At 57.8% G+C, this 21,392-nt stretch overlaps 8 protein-coding genes across 8 annotated transcripts; 3 read left to right on the top strand and 5 right to left on the bottom strand.

Annotated features, from left to right (window-relative positions):
* Nucleotides 1-58: 58 nt before the first annotated feature.
* SPRG_02471 (hypothetical protein) lies at nt 59-4,885 on the bottom strand (the record flags this gene model as incomplete). Its single annotated transcript, XM_012341047.1, has 7 exons — nt 59-3,163; nt 3,211-3,245; nt 3,293-3,353; nt 3,413-3,499; nt 3,554-4,232; nt 4,279-4,325; nt 4,369-4,885. 7 exons carry the CDS (start codon nt 4,883-4,885, stop codon nt 75-77), a joined length of 4,515 nt encoding a protein of 1,504 aa, XP_012196437.1. The 3' UTR covers nt 59-74.
* A 540-nt stretch (nt 4,886-5,425) lies between these two features.
* Nucleotides 5,426-5,911, top strand: SPRG_02470 (hypothetical protein; the record flags this gene model as incomplete). Its single annotated transcript, XM_012341046.1, has 2 exons — nt 5,426-5,798; nt 5,845-5,911. 2 exons carry the CDS (start codon nt 5,426-5,428, stop codon nt 5,889-5,891), a joined length of 420 nt encoding a protein of 139 aa, XP_012196436.1. The 3' UTR covers nt 5,892-5,911.
* A 40-nt stretch (nt 5,912-5,951) lies between these two features.
* On the bottom strand, nt 5,952-8,161 carry SPRG_02469 (CAMK protein kinase). The gene is made up of 13 exons (XM_012341045.1): nt 7,946-8,161; nt 7,564-7,901; nt 7,448-7,520; nt 7,359-7,388; nt 7,276-7,308; nt 7,145-7,222; nt 7,025-7,096; nt 6,892-6,980; nt 6,786-6,847; nt 6,568-6,736; nt 6,355-6,509; nt 6,196-6,305; nt 5,952-6,144 (listed from the first exon to the last, which is right to left on the bottom strand). Exons 1-13 carry the CDS (start codon nt 8,135-8,137, stop codon nt 6,031-6,033), a joined length of 1,515 nt encoding a protein of 504 aa, XP_012196435.1. The 5' UTR covers nt 8,138-8,161; the 3' UTR covers nt 5,952-6,030.
* Nucleotides 8,162-9,104: 943 nt separating this feature from the next.
* Nucleotides 9,105-12,639, top strand: SPRG_02468 (hypothetical protein; the record flags this gene model as incomplete). The annotated part of the gene is made up of 15 exons (XM_012341044.1): nt 9,105-9,206; nt 9,262-9,286; nt 9,341-9,348; nt 9,399-9,732; nt 9,779-10,475; nt 10,535-10,774; nt 10,831-10,914; nt 10,962-11,021; nt 11,072-11,143; nt 11,191-11,633; nt 11,657-11,717; nt 11,767-12,068; nt 12,118-12,253; nt 12,307-12,467; nt 12,511-12,639. The coding sequence occupies exons 1-15, from the start codon at nt 9,127-9,129 to the stop codon at nt 12,637-12,639; spliced, it is 2,832 nt and encodes a 943-aa protein (XP_012196434.1). The 5' UTR covers nt 9,105-9,126.
* A 212-nt stretch (nt 12,640-12,851) lies between these two features.
* On the bottom strand, nt 12,852-15,394 carry SPRG_02467 (hypothetical protein; the record flags this gene model as incomplete). The annotated part of the gene is made up of 16 exons (XM_012341043.1): nt 15,270-15,394; nt 15,153-15,220; nt 15,058-15,100; nt 14,973-15,011; nt 14,628-14,923; nt 14,392-14,584; nt 14,275-14,343; nt 14,159-14,226; nt 13,944-14,109; nt 13,856-13,895; nt 13,725-13,810; nt 13,501-13,673; nt 13,380-13,454; nt 13,270-13,332; nt 13,144-13,218; nt 12,852-13,098 (listed from the first exon to the last, which is right to left on the bottom strand). The coding sequence occupies exons 1-16, from the start codon at nt 15,351-15,353 to the stop codon at nt 12,852-12,854; spliced, it is 1,785 nt and encodes a 594-aa protein (XP_012196433.1). The 5' UTR covers nt 15,354-15,394.
* Nucleotides 15,395-15,772: 378 nt separating this feature from the next.
* Nucleotides 15,773-16,181, bottom strand: SPRG_02466 (hypothetical protein; the record flags this gene model as incomplete). The annotated part of the gene is made up of 1 exon (XM_012341042.1): nt 15,773-16,181. A coding segment is annotated over one exon (409 nt), but the record flags the coding sequence as incomplete, so codon positions are not given.
* A 511-nt stretch (nt 16,182-16,692) lies between these two features.
* SPRG_02465 (hypothetical protein) lies at nt 16,693-18,464 on the top strand (the record flags this gene model as incomplete). The annotated part of the gene is made up of 2 exons (XM_012341041.1): nt 16,693-17,220; nt 17,271-18,464. 2 exons carry the CDS (start codon nt 16,693-16,695, stop codon nt 18,462-18,464), a joined length of 1,722 nt encoding a protein of 573 aa, XP_012196431.1.
* Nucleotides 18,465-19,347: 883 nt separating this feature from the next.
* On the bottom strand, nt 19,348-19,980 carry SPRG_02464 (hypothetical protein; the record flags this gene model as incomplete). The annotated part of the gene is made up of 1 exon (XM_012341040.1): nt 19,348-19,980. The coding sequence occupies exon 1, from the start codon at nt 19,945-19,947 to the stop codon at nt 19,348-19,350; it is 600 nt and encodes a 199-aa protein (XP_012196430.1). The 5' UTR covers nt 19,948-19,980.
* Nucleotides 19,981-21,392: the final 1,412 nt, after the last annotated feature.

Here is a 21,392-nt window from a genome sequence, read left to right as displayed (position 1 = left end):
GCGTCCGTTCTATTGAGCCTTTCGGTTGAGTGCATCGTTCATACGCTGCAGATGACACGCGGTCTGCTATTTGGTTACACGGGTGCTCGCCGCTCGATCGGTAGCAGCGGCGCCAATGCAGCGTCGACATCGCTGGCTAATGGCGGAGCGACCTTGGTCGACGCGAGGCGTTGATCCATGAGCTCGGAGCTGGGTGGTACCATTGATGGCGGGATTTTGGTCGAGCCGCGGTCGTCCGAGGGCGACACAACGGCCGGTGCCAGGAGCCCGCGCTTGGATGAAAAGAGGTGCGACTGCGACAGGAGCTTGATCGGCAGCTTGCGCCGGGAGGATGCCTCGGTCGACAGGTCCATCTTAATGTTGCGCTGGAGCTTCTGCCGGGGTTTTCGCCCGGGCAGAAAGGCGACAAACGTGGCCTCGGACGTCGTACCTGATGGCGGCTTGGCGCTAAAGATGCTTCGGAGCCCGAGAAGACGAATCGCGTTGCTGGCTTTTTCACGCGCGGCTTCGGCGGCCACGATCTGCGCCGCAAGCGCTTTGGCCACGCGGACGTACGCCTCGACTTGGTCGGCGAGCGCTGTTGTGGGTGGGTGCTGGAAGGGTCCGACGGGCGACGACCGACAGAAGAGCAACTTGGAGAAGCGCGGGAAATGGAGAAAGGCCGGAATGCGCCACGTGGTCGGCTTTGGACGACCGCTGACAAGGTGCTCGTAGATGGCAACCGTGGCTTGAAAGTGTTCGATGGCGGCGGTCCACTCGGACTTTTGAACCATGACGAGGCCCGTGAGGTACTCGATCTTGCATTGGTGCAATGTGATTCTTTCATCGTTAGACGCAAAGTGGAGCGACGGGCCGCGCGATAGGCGCGATAGGCGCCGCGCCGCGTGGCGGTCACTCGACCCGACCAGCGCCAAGTGGCGGCCACTCGACCCGCTGCCCCCCAACGTCGCGTCGGTGAGCGCCAACACGTCACCGGCGGAGGTGAGACACGTGAGGGCATAGTCCGAGACGCCGCGCAGCAGGGCTTCTTCGGCGCCGCGGCAGTAGTGGTCCATTGCATCGGTGTACATGCGGCAGCGCGACTGATGGTACGCGAGATGGCTGTAGTACTGGAACCGCGGTAGCCGGTGGCTGGGCACTTCGTATTCAAACCAATTGGCAAAGACCTTGTGGATAACCTCCCGCTGCGACGGCAGCATGACATTGTACACAACGGTGCGGGCTTCGGACGACGTGTACTCGATGGTCTCGTTGTGCTTGTCAAGTTTGAGGATGCCGGCGGCTTCGAGCGGACCAAGTCCACTTAGCGCTTGGATAGTGACTGTCTGTGCGAGCAGCCGTGTCGAGCCGCCGCTGTGGACGCTGCCGTCGTACGACGCTTTTGGTGCAAAGCTGCTGTCGGCTTCGAGCTGAAACACCGTGCGCAGCACAAACGAGAGGCAGTCGAGCGAGACGTACTCGAGGCCGACGCTCGCAATGCGCAGTGCGAGCTGCGAGATCATCGAGAGCGAGTCGTAGTGGTACATGACCTTGGCACGCGTCTGCACCGACACCTCCATATCGACTTCGTGAACGTCCTTGTGGACATGGCAGACACCGCGCGTGACATCAATTTCGATGGCTTCGACTTCGAGGAGCCGCTCCATGAGCGTGATCGTGTCGCGCGGGTTGCCATGGGCGCGGCCGTGGACGAATTCGAGCAAGTACGAGTTCATGATAGCGATGCCGTACCGATGACTCAGAAAGAGCGACGTGTCGCGAAGACTGAGGTTGCTCAGTTCATACCGAAAAGTCAGTGGTGCCATCTCGAGCTTCTTGAACGCGTCGTGGCTCGGTGCCGCGTCCGTGCGGTGGGCGACGACGACTGCAATGTTGCTCGAGACACTTGCGGCCGTCGTGAGGAGGTCCCAGCTTTGTCCGTCGACCCACTGCGCATCGTCGACGACGAAGAGGAGCGGGCGACTCATGGACGCTTGCTGGAGGATCGCCACGACCATCACGATCAGCTCCTTGAGCAGCGCGTCCTTGTTGGCCGCGAGCGCGAGCGTATAGTTGTTTTCGGGAAAGCAGTGCGGAATGAAGAAATTGAGCAACGGTAGCAGCTCGGGCGAGAGGCTTCCCGACTGCACAACCGAATTCACAAACGCAAGGCCGCTACCGAGCGCGATAGACTGATCAATACGCACGGCCGACACGAGTGACTCGACGCGCGATCGGTCGGCGTTTGCATCGTCGTCATCATCGTCGTCATCATCGTCACCATCGTCGTCGTCGTCGTCGTTGTCGTCGTCGTCGTTGTTGCCGCTGTTCTTGCTCGTGACGACGGCGCCGGGTAATCGCGACTTTTCCGTGTTGACAACGATGACGTCGATCATACGCCCCGATGGCGACGGCGCCAAAGTGTTGGTCCGCCACGACACACCGCGCGCGAGAGTGTTTTGCGTCAAGGCGCGTGCGCTGCCACTAACGGTCGGTGGCAGCGACCGCATGCTACCTGCCGTCGCCAATGTCTGGCCGCTGCCGTTGGGCGATCTCGAAGCATTGTTGTTATGATCGAGCACCGAGAGTCGGCGGCCGAGGACGACGAAGCCTGCATCCGACTCTTCGACGCGGTGGGCTTTGACGCGGTTGGTGCCACAGATGATGGTGCTCATGAGTTTCTTCCATATATACAAGGGTGTGTTCTTCTCCACCGAGTCCCCGGCGGCATACACGACGTTGGGGTGGACCTTGGTCAAGTGGCGCAAGAGGCACGACTTGCCGACACCGGTAAGCCCCCGAAGTAAGACGACTCGCTTCTGAAGCGGGTCGAGTTGCTCCGACGGCATATGCGACGAGTCGGTCGATTGAAACCGAGCAGCAAACGCTTGAACCCGCTTGATCACATTGACGTAAATGTCGGGCGACAAGAAGATCTCGCCATGGTCGAGCGGGTGCGCCTTGTTGTCGGTATTTGCATCGCGAAAGACTCGAAAGACGGTGATCGTCGTCCCTTTTCCCTTGACGAGCACCGGCGAGCCTTGGTCAAACTCAAATAACGTTGTGGTTGCCGACTGCGTCGCTTCGTCGCAGAGAATTTGGCCGGGCAACGCCACCGACATGAGCCGCGCCGAGAGGTTGATTGTATCGCCCACGACCGCATACTCGGCCCGCACCGCGCTGCCTACAAAAACGCGACTTCAACCACGACAAGACGCCGGGTTGGGATACCGATGCTGCCGCAAAACGCGGGCCCGGACGTGATGCTACATCACCGTTGATCAAGACGATGAACCGACGCACATTGAATTACCCAATGCAGGCTTTGACACCTTTCTCTTGCAGGTAGAGTGCCATGCGAATGCCATGTAGAGCTACAACCAAATATGAAAGTGCAAAGTTGAAAGTGCAAAGTGAAAATGCCAATCGGTACCGTTGTTTTCGTGGTAGAACGGGGGCAGCCCGACAATGACGATGGCCACGGCGCCCTTGTCATCGATGAGAAATTGTCGGATTGTAGCTACGTAGCCTCCATCATCGACCCCACGACTAAGCGCTGGTCAGAGAGGCGTACCGTGCACGCGGTAGGCGGCGTCTTGCACGGCGCAGAGACAGCGATGCACCTCCAAGAGCTGCGCTTGCGGGTCCGTAATCGTTAAAATCTCGCTAAACTTGATAAAGATCGCCGTGATCGAGCGCATGCCGTTGATCACAAGCTTCCCTTTCCCAAGCGAGAGCGAGATGCAGCCGGGGACGTACGACTTGATGAGCGGAATAAGGTCCCCCGAGAGCTCTAATGGTCTTGTCGGGTACACGCGCGGCGTATTACTCTCGAGACTGTCGATGCGGTAGTTGCCCGTGAGGAGCACCGTTGACTGCACAGCCAGGTTTTCAATCGCCGCAGACGCTACCAGCGCGTGGTAGCACTCGGACGAGACCACGAGCTCGCCCTCGCCCGCGTCGTGTTCGGCCATGGACATTTGCTGGTTGGCGTGACCCGCCACGTAAAACTCCCATCGGTTCAAGAGGCCACCGACGTGATTCCCAGTGACTGTGCTAAGACCCATGCCGACGTGCATGCCGAGCCGGTGGCTTCCGGCCGGCTGACCACGCAGCATGCCGAGAACCTTGAGCGCACACAGTATTGCAGTGTGCACGAGCAGCCCGTGGTCGACGGGAGTTAATGGCGTACTGTCGGTACGAGGCGCGGACGATTCGGTCTCCCACATGACAATCATCGCGTCGCCGGCAAACTAGACACGTTCTTGAATGGCATGACAATGATCCTGCTGTTCGTACCTTGATGATGTCGCCGTTGTGCTCGGTGATGATGTCAATCACGGGAGCTACGCAATTCTTTGAGTTTAGGAATGGACGACAAATGTGTACCGAGTGTTTGGTTGAGATGCCGCGTGAGCTGCTCGACGGCCATGCCGGCCCGCGCCGGCATGCTTTTCTTGGCCGACGCATCGCCAGTTGAATTATGCCGCTCGGGAAAACTCGCCTTGTCGCCAACGATGCTGCCGCGCTTGTCGGAGGACGGCGCGGTGTCATCGACGTCGTGGCCGATGCGCAGCGAGACCTTGTCGGACGCGGTGCTCACGCGCCGATGGCTCGCGGACCGCGAGATGTCGAGCTTCCCCGTCATGCTCATGCGCGACTTTGCCTCAGCGCCAGTCGGCACGGGCGCCCGGTGGGTCTCTTCCCGAGCGAGGCGGTCGGCGAGCGTTGAGAAGCCCGAGATATCAAAGAGGGCAACGACCGCCGTAAACGATGCTATCGCAGGCGCCTCGAGCTTGGCGCGCGACGCAATGTAGTTGGAGAGCACGATGCGAGGCACGTAGCGCGAGAGGACGTCGAGCTCCTTCTTCTCCTCCCGGGTTATCCTTGTCGCCCGCGCTTCCATGGAGCGTTCTGCGGCGTTAGCAAGGCGGGACGACGACGCCGTGCTAAATTTAAGACAACGAATTGGTTTTTCATTTATACGCTTTACATGGCGCTCGTGCCCAAGCGACTCGGGCTCAAGTACAAGCCCGTGCCGACGCTCGCAGTTGAGTACGAAGGCATCGACCATGCGCTCCACGTCGAGGTTATCGAGCTACCCGAGATCCACTTGCGCTCGACGGCAAACGAGCTTCTGAAGCGCGTCCAGACATCCCATGACGTGTTTCGGCCCAGTGTCGTCAACCACGAACAGCTCACGCGGCTACTCGAGCAGCTCATCTCAGAGACGACGCGATCGGTCGAGCTGCCTATGCGTGCAGAGGAGAGCCCGCCCCCTGCACCACAGAGCGATGCCCCGCCGGCTTCGATGGAGCGACCAAACCCCGTCGAGGCAGCAGTAGAGAGTGACGACGAGGCGGCTGAGAGTGCCGAGGAGGACGATACACCACCGCCGGTAGCAATGAAGAGAGAAACTAACGACGAGTCGCGACAAGAGACAATGATGGAGCCGCCGCGGGGCGACAGAGATGTGCCGCACGACGAGCCCGAACCAGCGACCGAGACACTGCAGACAACTAGCTCTCGGGCGGACGATGACAACGATGACGATGAGTTGGCCAAGTCGGCGAGCGAAGACGAAGAGTCGTTTGAAGAAAGCTTTATGGAGGAGAGCGTCGAAGCGAGCGTGGATCGGGGCGCCGACGTCCAAAGCGAGGCAGCCGCTACTGCGCACGACCCGCCGCCGACGCCAACGCCCGAGCCGGTGGCAGCACCCGAGCTGGTCAAGGCTCCGTCGGTTGCGACGCCGGCGCTGGAAGAGTCGAATGTCGAAGAGAGCATGGAAGAGATTGCATCCGAGGCCGAAGAGGAGCTAGGTACGTCTCGACGACGACGCGTGCGGTGTCCTCATGCATCTGCTAGATTACTTTTCGGGTGGCGAAGACAGCGGTGACGACGAAGGGTTCTAACTTACAATCTTTGAGGACACTTTGACCTTTATTGTGTCGGACGCTATCTCACAAACGAGATACTCCACCGAGTTTTCTTGACTCGAGTCAAAAGTGCTAATCACATTGTTGTTTCGTCTCTTACAGGACCTCGTTCGTCTTAAATTTTGTTGGCGGGTGACACTTCGGACTGCGGCTCGCGCGTGCTGCGCGACCTACTGCTCCGACGTCCAAAGCCACGGCGTGAACTCATCGCGCGGGGTGCAGACCGCGACTAGACAAGGGTTGTTCGCATGAATCTCAAAATGAAACTTGAGCAATGTACCTGGATCAAATGGACAAACTCTTCGTAGTTGATCGCGCCGTCGTGGTCGCTATCGGCGACGCTCATCATGTCTTGGACCGCGAGCTGATCAAAGTCGGGTCCGAGCAGCCCTAATCATCGTCATCCTTGAGTGTGCTGCGTGCTAATCGTCTTTTGTACGAGCGAGGCCGTCGGTGCGGATCCCACCCTTGGTGTCGTCCGGGTTGAAGAGCTGGTACGCCTTGCGCAGCACCGTCTCGTCGATTGTCGTCGGGTTCATCACGGCCGAAATGAACTCGACGAACGTCACTTGGTTGGAGTTCTCCATGTCGAGACTAGGTACATTCGCACATTTGTTTCCACAAGCTGCATGAAAAGGCACGAAATGTGTACCTGGAAAAGATTTTGGCAAAGTCCACGGCCGGGTACTTGGACGTGAGCGACGCTTGCTGCAAGTCCTTGATGGTCAAGACGCCGTTGTGGAGGACGTTGAGCTCGTCAAACGCCCGGCGAATGTCCGAGATGTCGATCGACGGACAGCAAAATGCCACCGCGAGGAGCCCTACGCAGCATTATGTAGCCTCTCCATTTTCAGGAACAGGTCAGCGGACCCGCACGCTTCATGGCGCCAAACGAAGCGTACTCGGAGAGCCGTGTAATGACATCGTCAATCCTACGCCCCTGTCATCGCGAGCTCCTTGCAAGGTCGGAACGTACTGGCACGCTGGCGACAGCGGAACGTCAGCGCTTTGCACCCACGGGTGCATGAGCACCTGTAGCGCCGTGTAGCGTTTGTTAATGTCGGGCTACTCAGCGTGATCAAAACACGACGCCAACGTGCGAGGTGTACTTCGAGGAGGCGCTGGATCAATCGCTTGGCGTCCTCCGAGACGTTGGCCCAGCTGTCGCCGTCAAAGATCACCTGCACGGCATATTAAATGCGGGATACTATGGGGAAGGAGCTACGTGCCTTGGCTTCAAAGATGCTCTCGACGATCTCGTCCTCCGTATCGCCGTGAAATGGCATCGAGTTGCTCAGAAGCATGTACTGCCATAGCGTCCAATCTTAGATCGATGCTGCAAGCGCCACGCACTACATACCATGACGACCCCGAGACTCCACATGTCGCACGCCTACATACACCCGTCGTCTGGAGAAGCCGTGTGGGCGCGACGGGAGCTACCTGCGTGTACTGGCCTTCGAGAAATTCGGGCTAAGCACACGCGGGAGCAGCATGAGATACCTCCGAGCAAGCAAGCGCAGAGTACGCACGGCCATGTAAACCACCGAGCCGAGCACGGTTTGCATGAGGACGCCTTCGCGAAACATGGTGCTCGCGCCGAAACTAGACAGAAAATGAGTGCGCACTCGTGGTCCATCGAGCATACTCGCAGAGCTTGACTTCGGCGCCAGCGCAGTCGGTCTCGTACAGAATGTTCTCGAGCTTGATGTCGCGGTGGCAAATGTTCTTGAGGTGGAGGTAGTGGATGCTCGCCGCGAGCTTGCGCACGTAGAGCTTGGCCGTGGCTTCCGGGAAGGCCTCTTTCCGCGACTTGATCGCATTGAAGAGGTGGCCACCCGTGCAGAGCTCCATGATCATGTAAATGTGCGTCGGCGACTCGTACGTCTCGATAAGCCGGACGATGTTGGGGTGCTGCAGCCCGCGCCAGAGGTCGATTTCCTTGCGCAGCACGGGCAACTTGGCGTTGGGCCCAATCGTAATGACCTATTCCACTGTGAACTACATGCGCTGGAAATCGACTCGCATGCCTTCATCGCAAAGTGCTCGTTCGTGCCGAGGGCTTCGACTTGGTTGACGACACCGAACGCGCCCGTGCCGAGCTCCTTGATGACGCGGTAGCGCGTAAAGACGTCGACGCCGTCGTAGTGCGTGCAGAGGTTGCGGAGAAAGGTGTTGGGGAGGCGCAGCTCCGGCGCGTCCGACGACTGCAAGCAGCCCATGCTTCGTCGCAAGTGGCAAAAATACTGAGTTGGGCGCCCAATGCGGCCGGTGGTGACATACAATAGCGTGCGCTACAAACAGCAAGGCATTTCAATAGCAAGCGTTGATTCGCATTGGCCAATCACGTCCCTCCTTGCCATTTCGACACCACCTTGGATACTATTACCGGTACGCGTTGAAGTGTTATTTTGAGCCTGTTGCGGTTGGTGCGGACGAGCCAATGGCACGTATGGACCGTGGCGGAACGCCCAATTAAGGTTACATCACAGTCGACGAGCTAGTCCAGTGGCCGCCGACCTCGTGGCCGCTTTGACAGTCTGCACTCTGCTGTGGCGTCGTTGTGTGTGCTTTTTCTCTGTCTGTCGTGGCCAAGTATCAACTTGACACTGCACAGAGAGAGGGCTAACGTGTCATAATCCCCAGTGCATAATCCCCATGCTATCCTCTTTCACTAGCATCCGAGAACTGTATCTACCTGGCTGCTCCCATAGCAGGTCGAGACCCGGTTCGCGTCGGTACACTGCACTGGAATTTGCTTCTCCGTAAAAGACATGAGGCGAAAAGCACAGCAACGATCCACGTGATGGTCGTTTAGCCTGTCGGGTGGACTATAGTTGGAGTTATGAAGTGTCTTTAATGATGTAAGGCGCTTGAAGATAACAATTTGAAGGGCAAGCGGAGTGGTCGACTGTCCCGTGCGATGACTGTAGCTCGTCGTTGTGTAGGACCTAGCCAGTAGTACCTATATCGTCCTTTGCTTTCATGTCAAGGTGTAGCATGCTCTCGGGGCCCGCGGACCACTGCTCACGTCAAAGTGCCGTGTCAATCGCGGACCTTTCAACCAATCATATTTCAATGTCGAGATTGCACATCTTTGGATTGGGCACTTTTTTGACAAGCTGCAAACGATTGGCCGAAATCACGCGGTACCTCATCCGGATACCAACCGGCGAAAAGAGGAGGAATGCGCAGGATTTCAGCAGCGCCGATGAACATGGGCGCCGAGTCGTACCGCTTCGTGCACGCCGACTGCGCAGCGCCGTCCATCTTCCGCTCCGAGTACGTCAGGTAATGCCACGCAACCAGCTTGACCGAGCTAACGCATGCCCTCGGCGGCCTCTAGGAACAACCGGTCCAGCGGCCACAAGGTACGCGTGCACGACCGCCCATGTACTAGTATCTCACCTGCCCACCTTGCGTAGAACGTTCGGTACAAGCGGCGATGCATGGGCGAACCATCATCCTTCATGTTGCACATAGGTGCTTTCCGCATTGCTGTGGCGCGCACCGCGAGACGACGTTTTGCGGCTCGTCGATCGCCGTCGAGGGCGGGCCGGCGCACATAGTGTATGGCCGCTTCGAAGAGGTCGACGACTCGGCGAGAGGCGACTCGCGTATCCTTCCAGGGACGATCGTACCGATTGCCGACATTGTTGCGAACGAGAAGAACGCGGCCAACCCGTTTGGCATGTGGATGCACGGCGTCAAGACCGGGAACTCGGGCTACACGTACGAGATCAACCAGATGAAGCAGTCGTGGCACTATGGCTGGGTCTCGTCGCGCTTCAACTCGGAGACGCTGCACCACTTTAAGGTTCCCGCAGCGGCCTCGATACGAGGTCATTTCATCCCTCGCGTAGGTCTACTTTTTTGAAAAAGTGAGCGCCGATCACTTTGTGTGTTGCGCGTCGCTGCCGTCGCCGTCGTTTTCCATCTCGTCGAGCCGCAAGACGCGCAAGAAGACGACTAAGGTCACCAAAACCAAGGCCGAACCGCCGAGCGAAATGCCGGTGGCCTCGACAAGGGCGTCGGAGACTCCGCCGAGTCCGCGAATCAAGTCCGAGCCTGGACTGCCTGTCGCGCCGCAGCCACCGCATCCGCCGCATCCAGCGCAGCACACACTGCAGTACCCACCGCCGCCGCCGCAGCAGCAACAACAGCAGTATCAACCGCAGCAGCAACATCACCTGCAGCAAGTCCAGCTGCATCAACAACACCAGCAACACCAAAACCAGCTACAACATCAGCACCAGCTACAACATCAGCACCAAGTACAGCAGCAGCAGGTGCAGCTACAACAGCACGCAAACAACAGCGGCTACATGCTTCGCATGCCCGACCTCTCGGGCAGCCTCGTCGCCTTTTTAGAAGATCGGTATGCATCGTTCCCGAGCCAAAATCCGTATGCGATGGACGCCTACACGATGCAGCCCATGCATTACGACGGCGCCAACCAGCGCGCGACGACGAACGTGCCAGCGTACGAAGCCAACCCGTCGCAGTACCCAACGCACCACGCACCCGCGTCCCCCGTGCCGTCATCCGCACCGTCGTCGGGTGCGAACTGCGTCGTCGTACCAAATGCCACCATGTTTCATTTACGAGCCATGTTGTAGCCTTTAGCTTTTCCAGCTTTCTCACCAAGATGGAAACCAAGAGCTCGTTGCACTCGGAGCAGCTCACGGACACGTCGCGCATGGACACGGACTCGGTCTGTCCGCGCAACCCGTCGCGGCTACTCTCGCTGCAAGACCTCACGGCGTCGACCAACAAGCGAATGCGGCCCGACGAAGCCTGCGACGGCAACACGCGCCGTGACGCGCCGCACATGCCGTCGTCGCCCGTGCCGTCGTCTGGTACACCGACATCATGTCATCGCAGACGTGTCACGTCATTCACTTCGATGACATAGCGTTCAGCTTTTCCAGCTTTATGCGCCCACCGCCAGGCACAGCGTCGGCGCCAACGCCTGTCTCGCCCGTCGCATCGTCCTGCGGTACCTTCTTACCTCTCTTTACGCCGTGGATCATAATGCATGGCTAGCACTGAGCCTCACGAGCATTCTCAAGCCTGCCCCGTCGTCGCCCGTGCCGTCGTCGAGCGGTGCGCACCTCAGCCTCTTTGTTTGCGCACACAACCTGTGTGTATGGTAGCGTTTAGCTTTTCGAGCTTTCGACGGCCGCAGGCGCCGCCGTCGCCCGCGCCGTCGACCGTGCCGTCCTGCGGTAGACACAAGACTTTGGTTCTTGCATCTGTGACATGATGCGACTAGCCTTTACCTTCTTTTCCGACATCATTGGCGTCGACGACAAGCAGTGTCCGACCAAGAAGCGGGCGACGCGCTACGACTACTTTCAACGCGCGCTGTGTCTGAGCGAGATTCACTTGCTCATTGCGTCGATCGTGACGTTTAACGCGAACGACCTCGACTTTACCGAGGCCAAAAGCCCGCTCCGCGACTTTTACATTTTTACCGAAGAGTGCGCGACCTTGCCCGTGGCCAAGTGCGCGGTCTCGGAAGGCGCGACGCTGCAGAGCTACGAAGAGACGCTCACGTTTTGCGTCAACCTTGTCCGGCACTCGTTCCGGACGGGCTTGATCGGCCGGTTCCAGTCCTTTCTGCATTCAAAAGCCCACTGCATTTTCAAGCCCGAGCTCCTCGACCAAGCGTACATTGATTTCATCAAATTTTGCGAAAACGAAGTCGAGACGTACGTGTTTCCACGCAAAACATGCAGTGCGACGCGTTCCTCGAGTACCTCAAGCGCAACTTGCCGCACGAAGTCGTCGCGCTCCTTCGTACGTCCAAATCTGTCGCCAAGAGATTGCTTATTGTTGTTGTGATTAGACCACGAGTCGGACGACGGGGCCGAGCCCGCGGGGTACTTTGAGCTCGTGACACAGCTGCGTCAAGCGTACCAGTTCAAGAAGACCGAGGAGCACAACGAGTCGACGCGCGATGAAGAAGGGTCCGAGCCCGAGGGTGCGATCGACGCGACCTCCATCACGGGCCGGTGGCGCCGAAAAGTGCCGCTGCCTGGAACGTACACGCCGGGCACCAGCAGCAACAACCCGTCGTGGGTCTACCGCGTCCTCGGTCTCAAGATGATGACGACGTGGAACTTTATCGAGACCCAGACCGAGCTCCAGGTATCCCGCGCTCTCTCTTTGGGCAATGGAAAGATTGAACGCTTGATAGATTGCATTTGAAGAAAGCTTGATTCCGATGCGAACACCGTACTTGCTGACCGGCGACCCGATGTTTCTATCGTTCTCGCCCGTCGGACTCAGCAGCAACTATGCATACGGCGGTCTCGTGCGCTCGGCCATGTCCGGTAGGTCCTTCTTCGTAGGTCGTCTGAGAGCTAAAACGCAGGAAACTGGTCAGGCTACAAGGCGTGGCGCAACGAGCACAACCACATTGTCCTGAGCTGGTACAGCTGGCGCCGCGAGTCGATAGGCCAGAGCTGCGTCCGCCGGCGCGTCATCAAGTCGTTTTACCGGACGCCGCTCGACCCGGACACTCTCGAGTGCCACACGAGGATCGAGGTACTCCATCTCGAATGCATTGTTCCTAAAAGCATGGTGGTAGGTGGCGACGCAGCCCGAGGCCAATCTTGGCGAGCTCAGTGTCACGGAGCGCATCAACTACCCCGGCGAATGGCAGTGCCTGCATGACGAGATGACGCAATTCGTTCGGATTCCTGGCCCGCGCAAGTAGCAAGCGTACGAAAACGCCCTAGAATATACAGTCGTCGTGTGCTGTCGTTTTTGCGTGGGACTTGAGCCATTTTATGTATCGCACACTATGACGTGGCATGTGCTCAGCGCTAGCGGTTTCACTTTGCACTAACATACGTGGCACGTTCTAGACGAAAGTCGCTCGGGCTTGCGTTGTTTTAATTGTTGTTAGATTCTAGCAACACATCAATTCTAGTCAAAGAGGCGCGAATCACGCTCCGCACGCTGCTTGAGCCGCATGTAATACTGCGTGCGCTGGCGGATGTGGTCTGCGACCTTGGCCTTGTCACGCATCTGCTGGCGTGCAAGCACGGCGTCTTCCCGCGCCTGCTCATCCACGCGCATCTGGGCCATTTGGCCCTGGATGTAGGCGTGCCGCACACGCTGACGCTCCTTGTCGACACTGGCGACGCTATTCACGCTGTTGCCACGACCATACCTACGTCCCAATTCGTGACAGCTCTATCAAAAATGAATAAACTACTGCGTGGACTCGGGCTCGAAGCGCAATCGTCCTTCGTTGGCAAACCGCCACGGGTTCAACGGCGACTTTGGACCGCTAGGACAATACGATAGTGATGTAAAAAAGCAGGCAACAAGCTGTGGATACCAGAGGAGCTCCTTGGTGTCGTCACGCGGCGTATGTCCGCTGCGTGTGGGCACGGTCGTTCGCCTACGAGGAAAATGAGGTGTTTCAAGCGGCACGCTCAAGGAATGTACGCTCGGAGTTGAGCAAAATCGAATTTAGGCAGAGTGCCGTGCTCCGGCTTGGCTGGCAACGGCTCTTCGGCCCAACTATATACCACAGTCGTGATGCAAGCAACTATGGCGGCGAAGGGACCTCGATGGCAGCGACGACTGCAACCCAAAGTCCTTGGCTTCGTCCATCTTGATGAGTTGTTTGAACTGCGTCGTAAATTCCCAAAGCGAAATGAGCCCGTCGTGGTCGGCGTCCATGTCGTTGGTGAGGTGTCGAAACTCGGCTTCACTGAGCACAATGCCTTTCTTCATCAACTAATTGGAATAGAAACACTGCTACAATGTACAAGAATGTCAATAGTTTACCCCGTGGCGGAATTCGGCATACGTGAGCTTGCCACTGCTGTCGTCGTCCATGTCGCCAAAGCTTTGTAAAATTCGGTTTTTGTAGACTAGAAAGGTAGGTTTCGAGGGTAGGGTCCTCCATATCTCTATACCTTTGAGTTTGGCATACACGGTCTCACTGAGCTTGGCGGCCTACGAGCCTGCATGAACATCGAGAAAACCGTGGTAGAGACACTGTACATCGACGATGTCGGCGGGCGGCGCCACTTTGGAAGGCGGCGGCGCCACGACGTCGGACCGACGGAGCTTGCGCAGGAGGACGCGGTCGTGGCCTTGGAGCACCGGGCCGTTCATAATATTGGCAAACTCGTAAAAACTGAGCATGCCATCCTTGTCTGCGTCGTATCTAGACCATACGAATATTGTCTACGCGATGTAGACCACAAAACACGTACGTGTGGAGTAGTTCTTGGACCGTGTCGCTCGACACATTGATGTTTTGTTTCTCGAGGTTTTTGAGAATCTACGCGGACGCATCTACAAACGTGCGTCGGGCGCGGCAACCAGGTACCATATCCAGGCTGAGTTTGCCTTCCTTGTTCTGGTCCCAGAGCCGAAACACTGTGCCCAGCTTCATTTTCTACCACAAGTTTTATACACGTTTTCCATTGACAATGTGTGCACGTACTTCGTACTTGTTGCGTAGCGTGTAGACCACGTGACAGGCGCCCATCTCGGGCCCCGACTCGGCCGGGTCACCCACGTGCTCGCCGAGCACCGATTGGCCAAATTCGATTTCTTGCAAAATGTGCTGGCGCTGTGGCTTGTCCATGGGCTGGGACGGGAGCACGAGCTGGCAAAACGCGTGGTACGACACACACCTACGCGCCAATCAGAACCACGTTACACTATCAATGTATCGACTGGGTGCTTGGGTCCACGACGCTGCGGATAAGGGCGTCCACTTTCTCGTGGCCGAGCTGGGAGGCCCAGCCCATGGTGGTAAACATGTCTTTCATTTCGCCCTGCGAGAGCTGTCCGTCGTGGTTGATATCCCACGATCGGAATGCAGCGCGCAGCGACTTGGTGCACTCGTACTTGGCTTGCAAAAGCGCCACGAACTCGGCGATGGCGGCCTCTTTGGTTGTGTTGTTAGGAATGTGGTTGGTGGGGGCAGTCGGACTGCGAATGGCGTCGCTCTTAAGGTTTGGACGTCGACCCTGCCGCGTCGCGTGCCATCAGCCTGCCATCGACCACGCCGATTGGTACCTTTTGAGGCGCTTCACGTGGCCTCTCGGGCGCACCCGCCTAGCATGATGGCATTGACGACCTGCTCTGGCAGCGATCGGAGCACCTCAAATTGGTTTGAAGCCGAATCGCCAAGCGGTGCCATCAAGCTACCATTCCGTCCAGATGCTTAGCTAACGACATTCCATAGCACGATAGTACGTCGGTGTGGCGCACGTGGCCGGCCGCACGAAGCGAGGGGTCGTCGGTGCCGCCCTGGACGGCGCACGCTACCACGCCAAGCCCCATCAATATGAGGGCATGGATAGAATGTCGTACAGGCGTCGTCGGCGGCGGCGTTTCGGTGCCGCAAAGGAGGCGGTTGCTCGACCCCGTCCCATGCACTCGGACCTTGGACGCCATCGGCAGCTATAAATACGCCGCGGGCTGCTTGACGAATGGCCTTTCTTCGTCGCAATGCATCAACTAGGGCTGGGGCAAGGCGGGGTATATCCTTTAGTTTTTATCTATCTATCTATCTATCTATCTATCTATCTATCTATCTATCTATCTATCTATCTATCTATCTATCTATCTAAGAGGTTGAATGGCGTGGGTAATCTAGCACTGTGACCATGCGGCCATTATGATACCCCATCGTTGATGGGGCCGGGCTCATGTGCAATGTGAGGACCAAGAAGAGACAGGCGCCGCGACTGCTGTGGTGAGGCGGCTGACTCCACACTTGGCAACCGGCACGATGTGCATCCTCTTTCTAATGGCCTCTGTGGTGGTGCGCACGAGAAGAGAGGGTGCTACGACTAACGATAGTTCTATTGGGCTTACTCGGGGTTGGAGAACTCGCCAAAGACGGACGCAAACGCGCCGCAGATCGACGCGGTCATCAACGTCGCCCGCAACGACGAGAGCGCGGTCGGGTTTGCCTTGTGCGTGAGGAGGAGGCCGGCCGAGAAGCCGCCGAGAAACGTGTTTTTCCAGTCGCGCACGCCGCGGAGGCTCTCGGCCGCGCACGAGACGCCGCCAAAGGTGCCAAGGAAGATAGCAAACGCGCCGCCATTGCGCCCGGCCGCCCGCGCCAGCGACTTGAGATCCAGCGGCACGGCGCCGCGCTGCACCTGGGCGAGGTGCTCGTAGCCATCAATCGAGATCGTCCAGAGCGCGCCCGTCATGACGCCACGGTACACGAGGTGGGCCAGCCGCGCATCACAGGTTGCGGTTTGTTGGGGCATGGCCAATTGAAACAAAGAGGTCCTCTCGATACATACTTGATAATTATGGTTTGTTACAGGATATGTATTGCTACAGTAGTGGACCGTGCGGGGAATTCCCTGGACACGTCGTCTACCTGTGGACGCGCGCTGCTGGTAAGGAATAGCCCGACACGAGGTGGTGATCCATGCGCTAGCATCCATATCCTCGCATTCTGCAGGAGACCGAGTCGGAGGTGGTACCTCCTGTGCACGACTGGTGGCGGAACAGACCCTGGAGCATTCCTTCGTGGAGCCAAGTAGCTTGGGCACGGCCTCAATTCCAGGGCTATGCCTCATTTTAGGCATTCTCCGAATTTGAAAACCTCGCTTTAAGGTCATAATGTTTTTCTACGTGGGTAAATGCGGATACAATGCCTTGTTAAAAGGACAAGGTCCGAATTGGGCTCAAGTTGAACCAAGGCGCGTGCCACAACTTCAACCGGATCATGGTTCCACGAGGTTGCATTTTGCATTTCAGAATCTGACCGGCCATGGTCAAGCACGCGACCGAGAAGACGGGGCTCATGGCCGCCAAGAAGGGCGTCGAGATTGAAATGTACTCGGCGGGCACCGGGACGCGCGAGCGCCGGCAAGACGACGATGACGACGACGACGCGCCCGTGCTCTTTGGCTACGAGTCGCTCGACAAGGACATGATTCCGGCACAGCAAGAGTTTCTCGAGCTCTCGAGCATGGCGCTGCAGCTCTCATTGCGGCAGATGGTGCGCCAGGTCATGACCATCACGGACGCAGCGTTCCAGGGGCACATTGGCACCAAGCAGCTCGCCGGCGTCACGATTGCGTCCGTCTACATGGGCGTGCCGTCGACGTTCATCCAGAATGCGATTCCCGCCATCAGCACGCTGTGCAGCCAGGCGTATGGCGCCGGCAACAACACGCTCGTGGGCATTTGGCTGCAGACATGCATCGTCTTCTCGGTCGTCGGCGCGATCCCGATCATCATCTGGTACATGTTTGTGGGCCACATGATTGCATTGACACTCGACGACACGGAAGCGGTAGGATCGTTGCCGCGCCGTCAATCGACCTCTCATCGTCAGTGTACTAGGTGGCGTACGGACAACAGTTTGCGATGATCATGGCACTCGGGCTGATCCCGCAGTACCTCTATGGCTGCTTGACGACCTACTTTGCAACCCAAGGCGTCATCATGCCGGCGACCTTGTGCAGCACGCTCACGGTTGTCCTCAACATTGTCTTCAACCAGCTTTTTATCTACGGCGGCTTTGGCTACGACGGCCTCGGCTTCATCGGGTCACCGATCGCGACCGTCACCAGCACGTGCCTCCAGCTCCTCATCTTTGTCGCCTACACCGTGTGGTACAAGCAGTACCACCTCGCGTACTGGGGCGGCTGGACCATGGAGTGCGTCAGCAAGGAGCGGCTCATGGTCTTCCTCCCGCTGGCGGTGCCCATGGGCATGTCGTCCGTCGTCGATTGGGCCTCGGCCGCCTGCACGACCGCCTTCTCCGGCTACCTCGGGCCGGACATTGCGGCGTGCCAAGCCGTGCTCAACGGCGTCTTTGGCGTCGTGAACGCCTTCGTCTCTGGCTTCTCGACGTCGACGCAGATCCGCATGAGCCGGTACCTCGGCCAAGGCAGCGCGGTCGCAGCCAAGCGTGTGCTCTCGATTGGTGCGTCGATCGTGGCCGTCTGCGGCGTCACCATGGTGCTGCTCGTGTACCTTCTCAACGAGTCGCTCTTCCGCGTCTGGAGCCCGGACCCGGTCATCATCGCCATGTGCCGGTCCGCGCTCGTGGTCTTTGTGTGCTGCATCATGGTCGCGTTCGGTCGGTTCATGATGACGGCGTGCCTCAACGCGCTGTCGATGGCCAATATCAACTTGATCGCCAACAACATTGGCTCGTGGTGCCTCTATGTCCCGCTCAGTTATGTGCTCCCGATCACGCTCCAATGGGGCCTCGACGGCTTCTGGTACGCCGACATGTGCGGCGAGGCGATGAAGGCGGTCATTTTGACCTGGGGCATCCTCCGCGTCGATTGGAACGCAGCAGCCGACTTTGCGCAGCGGGCCGCCGAAGTCACGGAAACGCGCAACCCGATGCAAGAAGAACAGCGGGAGCTGCTCGCGTACGAGACCGAAGCGCTGTTGACGCCGACGATGTTCAAGAGCCCTGGGGCGCAGTTCGGGTCCGTGCCCCACCACACGCCGAGCGTGCTCAAGCGCGCGCTGTCGCTGACGCCGAAAGCAATGCGCCGCCAGAAGGACGCAAACGTGTAGATGATGAAAAAAGTCGTTTTGGATGCGAATGCCAGCTTGATATGTTGATACTAACGTGCACGGCAAGTACTTTCCAAGCAACAACTGATTTGTGGATGCAATCAGTGGCATAATCGTCATATAGACTCTTTTCGTTGGGAATGGATGCAAAGCTCAAGTGTCGGTAGGCGCGATGTGCGATGGAGGCGCCTTGTGTTCTTAGAACTCCCCGTAGCAACGCTCTAGTATCAATTTATCAAGACAGGCATGACATCGACATTCGGTGGAGGTGGCCATGGGCAGCCCCAACGTTCAAGATCCGTGCTACAGTATACCATCAAGTGGCCTTACTGGCGCAAGCACAAAGTCGGTCGCGGTGCTTGGAGCGTAAGCGTAGAGTTTCCTTGACGAGCTCGGGGGCAGCCTTTCTGCAACGTGTCAAGATGCAGAAGGTACGCAGTCGACCACCGTTTGTCCAGTCGGTGGACTCCTGCTTCACACGCAAGAGGTGCGGGATTCTAGCCCCGTAGGTGTCGTCCCTTTCTTCTCTTTCCCATTGGCGTTGACATCGGATGCATCACGTAGGTTCTTCACACAGCGCAGCGGCGACCATGGCAAGAAGGGCGTTCGATTGGTATCCTCAGCGTCGTTGACTACACGTCTCCAGCTAGAGAATAGTCCATCGCTTGGTCGTGCTCGCGATCACAGCCCGATGTAATGAGAATGTGTCAAGCCAAGAAAGCCAGACAAGTGCCAAGGTGACTGTTGAAATACGCAAAACCGGAAAGAACAAGCGTTGGAGGCCGAAGCGAGATGCTTCATCGAGCGAACCCAAAAGGACGGACGCACATCAAGTCGGATTGGTGTCAGTCATCTTTGATGTATACTACATGCAAGCATTACACTATTGCGGTGCAAGTGCTCGCAACCGCGCGAGCTCTCGGCTCAGGTACCAAACCTTCTCTTGCTGCAGCAGTCGGGACTCGGCGGCTGACTCGCGGTTCGTTCGGCGCCGGTACTCGTCCTTGGACTCGGTCGCGAGCTGCACCGACTTGGCCTTTTTTGCCGGCGCAAACGGCCGGTGCCGGAGACTCGGGTGCGCGGCCTCGAGCCGATGGATCTCGTCGATGATGAATGACAGCTTGTGCTCGCGCTTTTCGCGGTACGCGGCGGCGGACACGCGGTTCTTGGTGTTCTTGACATGGATCAAGACAGGCGGCGACGACGTTGGCACCGCGGACGCCCTGGACACGATCTGCCGCTTGGCGTTGCGGCGCTCGATGGCCAAGCGCCGGCGCACGGTCGCCGCGTCAATCGCGAGCCGGTCGGCCGTAAGGCACTGCGAGAGCGGCGGCAGGTGCGTCTCGTGCCGCCGGAGATGGCCATTGAGGTTCACGAGGAGGTTGCTCGTGCGCAGAATGTCATCGCGCGCCAAGGCATCGTAGTGCGCTGCCTTGTTGTTGCTCGTGTTGAGGATGTAGTGGAGGCCCATGAACTGCGCCATCGTAATACCGTCGGCTTGGCCGTGATCCCGTTGGCAACCAGATGTGTCGCCGCGAGACGTGGGGTGCATCAGCTATTGCCCCACTGCCAGATGGTTCAGAAAACCTCTATCTTGCAATATATTGTTACAGTGCATGGAATGCGGTGGCAAAATCTGTCAATAAGCGGCCCATTTGTATTGGATGTAGTATCTGGATACCTGTAGCAATACATATAAAGTGAAAAAGCATATCGAGTACCTGGACACGCAGGTGCTAAGGGCAACTGCTCGGCTCGCCGCTCCCAAAATCAAGTCCCAGAGACCGTTTGGGGGGAGAAATACGTGGCAGCCTGTACGACGGCCTGCGACCGGGCGTTGTGGACTGGCCTGGTTGCAGCTAAGAAGCGCCTGGGATCATTGTCTCTGCGGGAGCTGTACGAGCTACGCTCGAGCACGACCAGAAGCATATGCAGCCGCATTGCTTGGGAGGTCGGAGGACGAGCAAGAGCAGGCAGCTGCGACACGTTCCGAAAGGTTCAACAAATCTCTGCTCGTGCGATGGATGGACGGCGGCGTCGACGAGGTTCTTTCCGCAGGCAGCTCGCTTCCTGTGACCACTTCTGTGCCGCTGATGTTGACCGGCGCCACGCACATCACGAAAGTGAAGCTCTTGGAGGCCATACTCCGGTTCTTACCCTCGGGTGGCCTCATCCAACGTCCTGTGCTGTTAGCGTGCCACGTGCCTCGTTCTGACCAGACAGGCCATCTTGAGGCCGTCATTCGTTGAAGTACGACGATTCTGCGACCGCCTTGGACGCAGCACGGTCGAAGCTCACACGAGCGCGTAGTGGTGTAGGCGAGCGTCGATAATCCACACCTTCTTTTGATGTTCAATGCCCAACATCCGTGATGCGTGCTGGTGTTTGGTGCAGGCAAGGACGACTGCGTACAGTACACTGTAGAGACTCTTTGGCCGCATCCTCGTGGCAGAGAGGTGATTCTATTGGCGGGAGCTACCATTTTGACGGGTTGGTTGAAGCAAGGCCATGAATATCCTCGGTTGAAGCTTACTATGGACCCAGCTATGGATCTTCTTTACTAACCCCAACTCGAGTTCTTCGCTGATCATTCCAGCAAGTGAACATAGCGAATGGCTTTGCTATCTGCAAACGTCTTGATTGAAGCACTTCCAACTTGCACTACGTGGTCACACACGCGTACACAAGTTTGCTAGACCGCGTTATTGGTAGCTTTGATCACGTCTCGTGTCAGCACAGCAGTACAGTAAACGCCCAGTCATCCAGTGCGACTTCAATCCTCCGACATCTTATTCGCACTGGCACGAGAAAACACCTATCAGACGGCCTTGCAAAGTTTTCCGATACAAAAAGCAAGAGAAATACGTGGCGCAATGCAGGACTTTTCGTGGACTTTGCTGTTTGCCAAAATGGTCAACGGCAATGCGT

The sequence above is a fragment of the Saprolegnia parasitica genome (assembly GCF_000151545.1).
Source record: "Saprolegnia parasitica CBS 223.65 unplaced genomic scaffold supercont2.6, whole genome shotgun sequence".
Taxonomy (NCBI): domain Eukaryota; phylum Oomycota; class Saprolegniomycetes; order Saprolegniales; family Saprolegniaceae; genus Saprolegnia; species Saprolegnia parasitica.
This window is presented reverse-complemented; position numbering and strand designations above follow the sequence as displayed.